We start from the raw sequence: 10,537 nt of genomic DNA, 5'->3' as shown, positions 1-10,537 counted from the left end.
TGGATATTATTTTGGCTCATCACTTTCATAAACCTGAAATCTGATTGAAATCTTGAGACTGTGTATTGCCCAGATAACAACCAAGAAAACCCATAGCTCTTCCTGGGTGCCTATAATGCACATAGCAACCTGGAGAGTGAAAGGTATATACTGAGCCAAAATAAAAATCAAATATTCTACTTTACTGGTGGCAGGGTACAATTTACCTGCTGTCAAAGCTATGGCTGAATGCAATTTTCACTTCAACTCTATAAATCCAACTTCACTAAAGACAGAAGACTGTGGAGTACTGATCTGAGGGCACCAGCCTAGAAAAATCACTGAAACCTTCAAGTTTCTTTACATTTCCTATGCCAGATTGGTCCCCTCCAGCCCCACTGTAAAAACCACTCAACTTAGATAAAACCGGCTCAGGAGAAAGTCACTTCAGTCAGTCTGTCATCAGTAACTGGTCAGAACTCAAAGAGCCTGTGAGCCCCTGGAGAGATTTTTTTTTTTTTTTTTTTGCCAGTCCTGGGCCGTGAACTCAGGGCCTGAGCACTGTCCCTGGCTTCTTTTTTGCTCAAGGCTAGCACTCTGCCACTTGAGCCACAGCGCCACTTCTGGCCGTTTTCTAGATATGTGGAGCTGAGGAATCGAACCCAGGGCCTCATGTATACGAGGCAAGCACTCTTGCCACTAGGCCATATTCCCAGCCCCCCTGGAGAGATTATAGAGGTGCCTGTGAGCAGATGTCCCTCTCCTGGGTCATGCAAGTCCATCCTTCACAGGAAAACTCCATAATAGAATAGTTCATCTGTCACTTGGCTTCCACTATCTTTCACTGATTACATAGCCACTGAACATTTCTAGTAGCCCAAGTTTCTCATTCTCTTCCCACATATAACCCTCTTTTTATGGCCAAGAACCGTGACTGTGCTATTATTATGCCATTCCAATGTCTTTAGCTGATCCAATTCCCATAGGTTCTCTTGCCAGCTTTTCCTTTACTCCCCAACTATGTGTCTAAGATGCTTTGATTTCCAACTCCATATGATTGCAAGCATAGCTGTGTTTGTGCATGCAAAGTTATGTAATTTTAGTGCTTCAGCAAAAAAACAGAAATGGGACCTTTTTTTGTTTTTTGTTTTAATAGAATTGTGAAGGACAGATATCCAGGCAGTATAGGCCACTATATTCTCTTTGGATTCCAAATTGGTCAATAAGATTTACAGTGAGAAAGCAGTTATGAGGAATGTAGAAAACCACACTACTGCTTGGATTATTGATGGATTCTGATCAACAGTAGAAGGGTTGCCTGTCATATAGAGAGATAGGCAGGTGGCAGCCACCTCCTTTGTGTCCAGATGGATTTATAGTTGCCATTCTATAAACAAAAGGCAAGGATATATCTCACTAGAAGCATATGAAGGATGAGAATCTCATACGACATGAACTTTTCTCCAAATAAATGGTTTAACTACTAGACTCTTAGCAAGTAAAAATGCAAACCAAAATGCCTGGCTTCCACTTTGCAGACAAAAATTTCTGTCACTGTCATATCTGCTACCACTTACCAGTCATCCACACATCTGTAGGAAAACCCTCCCAGGTTTGTGATGGAGAATGGCTCTCTATCCTTCAGTCCAAAAAAGAGGGAAAAGAAAAAATACCAAAAAAAAAGGTAATTGTTAATTACACTGATGGCAAGTATATGGGATATGAGTAGCGGGCAGGAGCAACCATGAACACAATGTCACATTAAATAAGTGTGTGTAGACTTGGTTCCAGAAGATTTAATTGAAGCCAAATTAAAGTAATATGGAACCCGTTTCTAAGATAGGGTTTTAATGCAACAATTCCTTCTTTTGTAGGAGGGAATAGGCCAATCTGTAAGGCAGCCTTGTCCTGGTAGAATTATTTTCAACCCCTCGTGTACTGTGGGTGAGGGGGGCATGTCTCATTGGTCAGAAAGGTCGCTGGGTAAAGTATGAAAATACCAGAGGCCATATGTCAAGAGCATACATAGATGGTAAGAGCAGCAGATGTAAATTGGAGTTACCACTTTCTAATCTTAGGAAGACACTTTGTAGATACATTGTTCTCTGCTAAGATAAGGCATATATCACTCTGCCAGAATACAAATTTAAAAAAAAACAACAGGTTATTAGAGCTATATAAGTCTCATTGTTACTTGAAGATAAATGGGGGTAAAACATATATAGCACATATATGTGCTATGTCATTTTGTATAGTCCACGGGAACATGCACATATACATATATACATGCTACTAATGCTGTACCACCTCTGGAAAGACAGGGCCAGCCCTAGTGTCATTGGCACTGCTAAAGAAGGAAGTAATGGCTATGGGACATGATAGGAAGAGACTGGTTAGTACTGTATACCTTTCAGCTTTGAACCATGGGCAATTACTTATTCGTTGAAAAATAAATTTACAACTAAAGGCCAAGTTAAAAAATAGGAATTAATTATGAAAAAGCATACATGACATTAATCACAACCTAAGATACACTGGGAGGCATGCATATGGTATTAGAGGTATAACACTAATTTAAAAAAATAATCTACTGAATTCCTCTCAACTGCAATTCCTAACATAAATACACATTTCACAAATGAACAAAGAACCAGAGCAAGGTGGTTTTCTCTTAGCAGAGCTCCATGGCTCCCTCAGATCTTACAGTCACTCAAGCTGAGATTCCTGGGTTGGGTGAGTTGGTCTTCAAGCCCTTGGCTGAACTTAGTGGCAAAGAGCTTGATGATGAGGTCATCCCCAATTTCCAGAGCCACATCGTATGCTGTCTGGCCTCTTGCATTCTTCTTCTGGATGCTTGCATTGCATCTGGAAGGAAATGGAGAAAGAGGGGCCCTGAAGTGCTCAGGCACATGACCCCCAAGGCTTGACTCTTCCCTGTCACAAAGGCCAGTCTGGATATCTATTGGCCCTACCTCCTCACACCTGTCTCCTAGAGGACACCATGGCTCCAGCTGTCAGGTAAGATATTGTGTGATTTCAAAACACTCAATTTTCAACACAGCCACTGGTTCCAACTTGCATCAAAACTCTACAGCCAAAGGTATTTAATGAGGGCAATATTTTTATTGTGCTTCAAAATCCCTGAATACAAGAGGTCACATGGCAGTGGGGTGGCCCTCGTTCACAAAGGCAGAGCAATTCAGGAGCTGGGGCTCCTCTAAAATGACCACAGGTAGGTAGAGCGATCACTCTGGCCCTCAGTAGTGCTCACCAGAGGCCAGACTTACCCCAGTAACATGGCGACACTCTCCCTTCCTTCCAGGCCAAGCAGGGTTGCTTCATGAAGAGCTGTATTTCTGAACCTGTTGGGGGGAGGGTAATCCTTGGTAAATTCTTAGTATCATCAGAAAACTATATGGAAATGCGATCAAAGGTTGTTGGTTTCACTCACTGACCTACTTAACATGGGAAAAATCTCAGTCTCAATCAATCTTTTTTCTCTTTTACACACACACACACACACACACACACACACACACACGGCTTTGTACTTGGTAACCAAGTACCCTACCACTTATGTACACCCCCAGCTTGAACCTAGGAACATCTTTTAAGTATCCTTTTGTGCCCCTTCCCTTGGAAGAATACTGTGACAGAGAAACATTGATATCATACAGAAAGGGAAAAATCTAGAAACACAATCATTCTTTCTTTTGTTTTTTCTTCTTTTTTTTTTTTTAAGGTATTGAGTATAGAATTCAGAGCACGTTGTACTTGTGAGGCAAGCACTTTGCCACTAAGCTACAACACAGCCCATCTTTCTTTCCTTCTCTATGTCTCTTTCTTTCTCCTTTCCTTCCTTAGTTCCTTCCTTTTTATGTGTGCTGGTTCTGGGGCTTGAACTCAGGGCCTAGGTGGTATCCTTGAGCTCTTTTGCTCAAGGCTAGAGCTCTACCACTTGAGCCACAGCTCCACTCCTGCTTTTTGGTAGTTAATTGGAGGTAAGAAGCTCTTGGACTTTCCTGCCTAGATTAGCTTCAAATCACAAACCTCTGTCCTTAGATCTCAGCTTCCTGTATGGTTAGGATTACAGGCATGAGCCACCAGTGCCTGGTTCAATCTTTTTTTTTTTTTAATATGAGAACCCCATAAGAATCTAGTTTGGACTTTGTGTAACACATGCTAATAAATACTATTTTAGCAAATTTCCTGAAAAGGGTTTGAAATAAAATTGGACAAAATGTCAAGTTTGTAAAAGGTGAGAGATTGTGTGACCTGAGGAGAGTGTCAACTTTGGACCAGGTCTTTTGGATATTGTCTATACTCATCATTCTTTTTCCTTTTGCCAGTCCTGGGTCTTGAACTCAGGGCCTAGGCACTGTTTCTGAGCTTCTTTTGCTAGAGGCTAGCACTCTACCACTTGAGCCACAGCACCACTTCTGGCATTTTCTGTTTATGTGGTACTGAGGAATTGAACCCAGGGCTTCATGCATGCTAGGCAAGCACTCTATCACTAAGCCACATTCCCAGCCATATATTGACCATTTGTTAGACATGAAGTTCTTTTTTATTTTGGTGTCAGTCCTAGGGTTTGAACTCAGAGCCTGGGTGCTATCCCTGAGATTTATTTTATTTTATTTTATTTTTTTTTGGCTCAAGGCTAGCACCCTACCACTTGAGCTACAATTCCACTTCCAGCTTTGCGGTGATTATTTTGAGATAAGAATCTCATGAATTTCCTTGCCTGGGTTGACTTTGAACCTGGATCATAATTCCATGTCCTTACCAGGCTTCATTTTTCTCTGTAGCATGTAGTTTCTGAAATTACTTATTCATTTGTTTATTTTATTAATGTTTCCTCTACTAAACTGGGAGCTTCATGAGGGAGCTCACCACTGTGAGTCTAGCAAATAGAACAGGGACTGGCACATACTAGGAACTCAGAACCTACTTGTAAAATGAGAATGTCAATGAAGTGAATGAACAATCAAACTGAAGGAAAGGTGTTGTCTCCAGGACTGAAAGTCCCATACATCTCAGGTAAATGTATCTGTGAACTTTTCCATTCAGTTGTGGAAGGCTAATCCTCTCATTTGAAACAATCTGAATTGTCTAGTTAATGAAGTAGCTTTTCATTTCGTAAAGCTAACAAGAAAGAATCTTTTCACTGTCCAAATTTCTTTTTTTTTTTGGCCAGTCCTGGGCCTTGGACTCAAGGCCTGGGCACTGTCTCTGGCTTTTTGCTCAAGGCTAGCACTCTACCACTTGAGCCACAGTGCCACTTCTGGCCGTTTTCTATATATGTGGTGCTGGGGAATCGAACCCAGGGCTTCATGTATATGAGGCAAGCATTCTTGCCACTAGGCCATATTCCCAGCCCTCGCTGTGCAAATTTCTAAGCATCAAATCCTCCCTCATGATATTAGGATTTAACATACACATAATTTTAGCTACTTAAATACCCTATTTGGTAAGTAAACACAGAGTTGCAGAAAGACCAAACAAAAATCCTAATCTGTTCCATGTCAAGGGATCACGCAGGGGCTGGGAATATGGCCTAGTGGCGAGAGTGCTTGCTTCATTATACATGAAGCCCTGGGTTCAATTCCTCAGCACCACATATATAGAAAATCGCCAGAAGTGGCGCTATGGCTCAAGTGGCAGAGTGCAAGCCTTGAGCAAAAAAAGAAGCCAGGGACAGTGCTCAGGCCCTGAGTTCAAGGCCCAGGACTGGCCAAACCCTCCCACCCCCCCAAAAAAAACCCAAAAACTTGCCTCGTATAACTAGCAGCTCTTTTGGGCTGGGAATATGGCCTACTGGCAAGAGTGCTTGACTCGTATACATGAAGCCCTGGGTTCAATTCCCCAGCACCACATGTATAAAAAATGGCCAGAAGTGGCGTTGTGGCTCAAGTAGCAGAGTGCTAGCCTTGAGCACAGAGAAGCCAGGGACAGTGAGTCCAAGGCCCAGGACTGGAAAAAAAAAAAAAAAAAAAAAAAAAGGATCATGTAGTGAACTCAGGGTGGCCTGGCCCCTCCACATGACGTCATCATCCAGAGACAGCCATGTAATAATGTCTTTCTTCACTAATGAGTGTGTTTCCATGGGAATACACTGGAGCCTCTCTTCCCTTAAGATTGATCTGAACATTTCAGATGAAAAAATGCAGAACACTCTATGCCTTAGTGATTTGTTGTCTTGTTTTGTTTTGTTTTTTGCTAGTCCTGGAGCTTGCAGTCAGTGCCTGAGCACTGTCCCTGGCTTCTTTTTGCTCAAGGCTAGCACTCTACCTCTTGAGCCACAGCGCCACTTCTGGCTTTTTCTGTTTATGTGGTACTGAGGAATTGAACCCAGGGCTTCATGCATGCTAGGCAAGCACTCTACTGCTAAGCCACATTCCCAGCCCCCAGAGTATTCTTAAAATTACATTTTACCCAGTCTTGGCAAACAGAAGCCATTAATCTCCTTCTTAAAGCTCAAACAGATTTAAGTGGCTCTAAGTGGTTCCAACTGAACAGGATGTGGGTGCTGACTGATTCTGTTTTGACAGAATCCTTGAGCTGTATCTGCTATGACAGGGCACCTAGTTGACCTTTCGGCATTTTACTTACGGTCCCCACTGCTGGTCAATGTCTGCTCCTCTCTGAGCGAGAACTGGAATAGCTTCATGGTGCTTATTCACAACAGCCATAGTAATAGCAGGTCGGCCTTCATTATCACTGCAGTTGGGGTCTGCTCCCTGTAGGACATGGAAAGGAAGAAACTCACTACAAAGTTCTGACTCAGAATTGTCTGACTGCCATCCACTAAGTACAACAAGTGTTCTGTTAAAGAAATGCTAGAAGAAAATTGATTTTACATCAAAAGAGAGTCAGGAGTCTCAAGACCCCAATGTAGACATAGCAGGGGAGACTTCCATCTGGCTTATTTAGGAAAACAGGCTACAGGTCAAATGGGGTTGGGGACCAGGAGTTCTGTCCAGCCTCATGCATATTACTTGGGCTCTTGTGCATTTGCCTTTTATCATATGCTATAAAAATAGCAGTAGTGAATATAAAGCTTTTTTTTTTTTTTTGGCCAGTCCTGGGCCTTGAACTCAGGGCCTGAGCACTGTCCCTGGCTTCTCTTTGCTCAAGGCTAGCACTCTGCCACTTGAGCCACAGCGCCACTTCTGGCCGTTTTCTGTATATGTGGTGCTGGGGAATTGAACCCAGGGCCTCATGTATATGAGGCAAGCTCTTTTGCCACTAGGTCATATCCCCAGCCCAATACAAAGCTTTTGAATAGCCAATTATTCTCAAACAGTTTAATGCACAGGCACCAGGTAGAATGCCAGGCTGAACTGCATAGAGAGAGATATCACACTCACTTCATCCAGCAGCTGTTCAAGCACAGAGACTCGTCCTTCCCCTGTAGGGCCGACTTCCTCCAGCAGGAGCCTATTTTCAGGCTGCAGGATGACAGAGCGTGGTCATTCCCACCCTCTCCGAGCATCTGTACCATTTGAGTCCCAGGCTCTACCCTCAAGGCAATGCTCCCTTTTCAAACTTAGCAGAAACATTCCCAGTTGAGTTCAAGCCACATAGATAAGTGAATCTGAGTGTGAGTGTGTGTATGAGTCTATGTGTGTGTGCACACATATGGTCTCCAACAACTAGCAGCAAAAACATTCATATCTAATATTAAGGACACCACATTAACATCATAAAACACAAAACCAAAGCAACTCCACACTACTTTTATTATAAGAAAAGCAGGTAGGTGAAGTTACTTTTCTTTTTCTTTGTGTGTGCATGTGTATAGCAGGAGGAGATTGAGCCCAAGTCTCACACACACTGGACAAGTGCTCTATCCCTGAATTATGCTGAAGCTTTTCTTTAAAATAATTTTTTTGAGACAGAGTCTTGCTAAGTTACCCAGGCTGATCTTGAACTTGTGGTCCTGCCTTGGCCTTCCAAGTATTATGGGGATACACCACAGCATCTAGCTACTCTGCATGGTTTATAAAGTCTTCAACTATAATAAAACCATTCAGAATGGTATCCACCTGGGAAATGGGTAAATTAATTGTTTAGAAAAAAACACAGCTTTCATATGCTAAAAACTTAATTTTTCTTGTTTTTGTTTTTGTTGCCAGTCCTGGGGCTTGAAGTCAGGGCCTAAGCACTGTACCTGGCTTCTTTTTGTTCAAGGCTAGCACTCTGCCACTTGAGCCACAGCGCCACTTCCAGCTTTTTCTACATATGTGGTGCTGAGGAATCGAACCCAGGGCTTCATGTATACGAGGCAAGCACTCTACCACTAGGGCATATTACCAGCCCCTAAAATTCATTTTTCTTTTCTTTTTTTGCCAGTCCTGGGGCTTGAACTCAGGACCTGGGCACTATCCTTGGCTTCTTTTTGCTCAAGGCTAGTGCTCTACCACTTGAGTCACAGCACCACTTCCATTTTTTTCTTTATATGTGGTGCTGAGGAATTGAACCCAGGGCTTCATGTATACGAGGTGAGCACTCTACCACTAGGCCATATTCCCAGCCCCATGATTTTTCTTTATATATATAAAATATTTCAAATGCTGGAAGACTGAAGGAAATAGGCCAAAGCATGTTTCTCTCTAGTTCCCATGGATGATTGTGAGTGGTCACCAGATGATGTTCACTTTCTGTGTGAAGTGGAAATAAAACCCACTTCTTGTCTGGTACTAGGAGCTCATGCCTATAGTACTAGCTATTTGGCAAGCTGAGATCTGGAGGATCAGGGTTCAAAGCCAGCCCGGGAAGAAAAGTTTGTGAGCCTCTATCTCCAAAATGTCCAGCAAAAAATCTGAGATGGAGACATGACTCAAGTGGTAGCGAGCCAAATGAGCAAGCAAATTAAGGTATGGACAAATAAAACAACAAAAACAAACACTTCTCCTTTGGACTCTAGATCTTTTAGAATATGCTGGACCCCAGCTGTGTTACCTCTACCTCTCTACCCCTACCCCCACTGTTGAGTAGTTTAGAACAGGGTTCTCTAATCAGTAAATCCCCAGGAGGTGTCTGAAGGGACACATATATTTATAGCAAATTCTGGTCCTTAAGGGAAAATGTACTAGAATATCAGCGTTAAGAGGCATGAAAGACTTTGTTGTTTTTCATGTTTGGTTTTTTTTAACACTTAGAATCATCCTTGGGATATGTGTGCTCAAAAGTAAACACTGAACTAGTAGTGAATGGGTGTTACTGAGTTTCTCACATTTAGCCCTTAGAAGCAGATGAGAGAGTAAAAGCATACAGAGGTCAGGTCATTCACAGAAGAAAGGGGGAGAATCTCAGAAGCTGAAGGCTGTGAAGTTTGGATAACTTTAGTACTTCTCTTATATTCATTTCAGTATTCCAAACTGGGAGAGGATGGAGAGCACAAGGAATCATAAGCAACTGAACTTGAAAGAATTTTCAAGTCTTTGTCCAAACTGACTTGGTCTAACTACATACAAAACACGTGTTGGAAAAAAAAAAATTCAGTGCAGGCTGGGTGACCAATGAGTGCACTGCTAAGGAAGCCAGAGTCTGGAGGCAGCAGGGATGGAGAATGGCACCCCGTGTGCACATCTCCATGTGGGGCTGGGCTCAGGCCTTGGGGCTTGTTGCTAATCACAGCTGGTCTCTGTGATGCAACCAAAGAAAGCCAATCAAAAGGCAAATGGAGCCAGGTGCTGGTGACTCACGCCTGTAATCCTAGCTACTCAGGAGGCTGAGATCTGAGGATTGTGGTTCAAAGCCAGCCCAGGCAGGAAAGTCCACAAGATGCATAACACCACTAAACTACTCAGAAAAAGCCACAAGTGGCGCTGTGGCTCAAGTGGTAGAGTGCTAGCCTTAAGCAAAAGAAGCCCAGGGACAGAGCCTGGGCCTAGAGTTCAAGCCCCAGAACTGGCAAAAAAAAAAAAAAAAAGGAAAGTGGAGGACACTGTAGAAGATCCAGTTTTTGTTTTTGTTTTTCCCCCTCTAGAGCTCCCTTGGGAATTAAACTCTAGCCATAACAAACCCCAATAAGAGTCCCTATCATGAGATGACTGGTAATTGTGAGGAATTCCAGTAAGAGTGGTAGCAGACAAAATCTTGATAGGAAAAGCAAAGCAAATCCATATGCACACAAAGAGGTCTACGTGGTTTTAAGTGAAGCTCTGCAGAGGCTGAATGTTAACCTGCAAGGAAGGCAGATGTTGGCTGCAGTCTGAGCCCAGGTGTGTGTATTGTGAGGAGCTAAGATAGCTGTTTCTTCTTCCCTTCTACCCCATGCAAGAATGGCAGAAAGAATGCACTCTTAAACTCTGACAACTGCTTTCTAGAATGCACATGATTTGTCTAATAAAATCTTCTATGAGTAGACGGGCACAGCCCAGATCTCCACAACAGATAGGGGGTGGATGTGGAGACCAAGGGAGAAAAGACAGTGGAGGGCGAGGGAGGAAGGATAGTTCCAATAAGGGCTGAAACACACAAAAGCACTTCCCATTACCAACATCTTCCCAACCAGAGAAAAGGCTTTCTTCACTAACATTGCACTTAACAC

General features: G+C 42.9%; 1 protein-coding gene across 5 annotated transcripts in view; it reads right to left on the bottom strand.

The window, feature by feature from the left end:
• Positions 1-703: 703 nt before the first annotated feature.
• Positions 704-10,537, bottom strand: part of Dzank1 (double zinc ribbon and ankyrin repeat domains 1) — a 49,273-nt gene continuing 39,439 nt past the window's right edge. For 4 of the 5 annotated variants that reach the window (XM_048348734.1, XM_048348738.1, XM_048348735.1 and 1 more), the window contains 4 exons: positions 7,350-7,430; positions 6,592-6,719; positions 3,267-3,341; positions 704-2,844 (listed from right to left, as the gene is read on the bottom strand). In XM_048348734.1, the coding sequence (XP_048204691.1) occupies positions 2,673-2,844; positions 3,267-3,341; positions 6,592-6,719; positions 7,350-7,430 (456 nt within the window). In that variant the 3' untranslated portion in view covers positions 704-2,672. The remainder of the gene's footprint in view (positions 2,845-3,266; positions 3,342-6,591; positions 6,720-7,349; positions 7,431-10,537) is intronic. The other variant, XM_048348737.1, reaches the window with a different exon arrangement.

Source organism: Perognathus longimembris, chromosome 6, assembly GCF_023159225.1.
Source record: "Perognathus longimembris pacificus isolate PPM17 chromosome 6, ASM2315922v1, whole genome shotgun sequence".
Classification (NCBI taxonomy): Eukaryota; Metazoa; Chordata; class Mammalia; order Rodentia; family Heteromyidae; genus Perognathus; species Perognathus longimembris.
The sequence above is the reverse complement of the archived record's forward strand: the minus strand, read 5'-3'. Positions and strand labels throughout refer to the sequence as shown.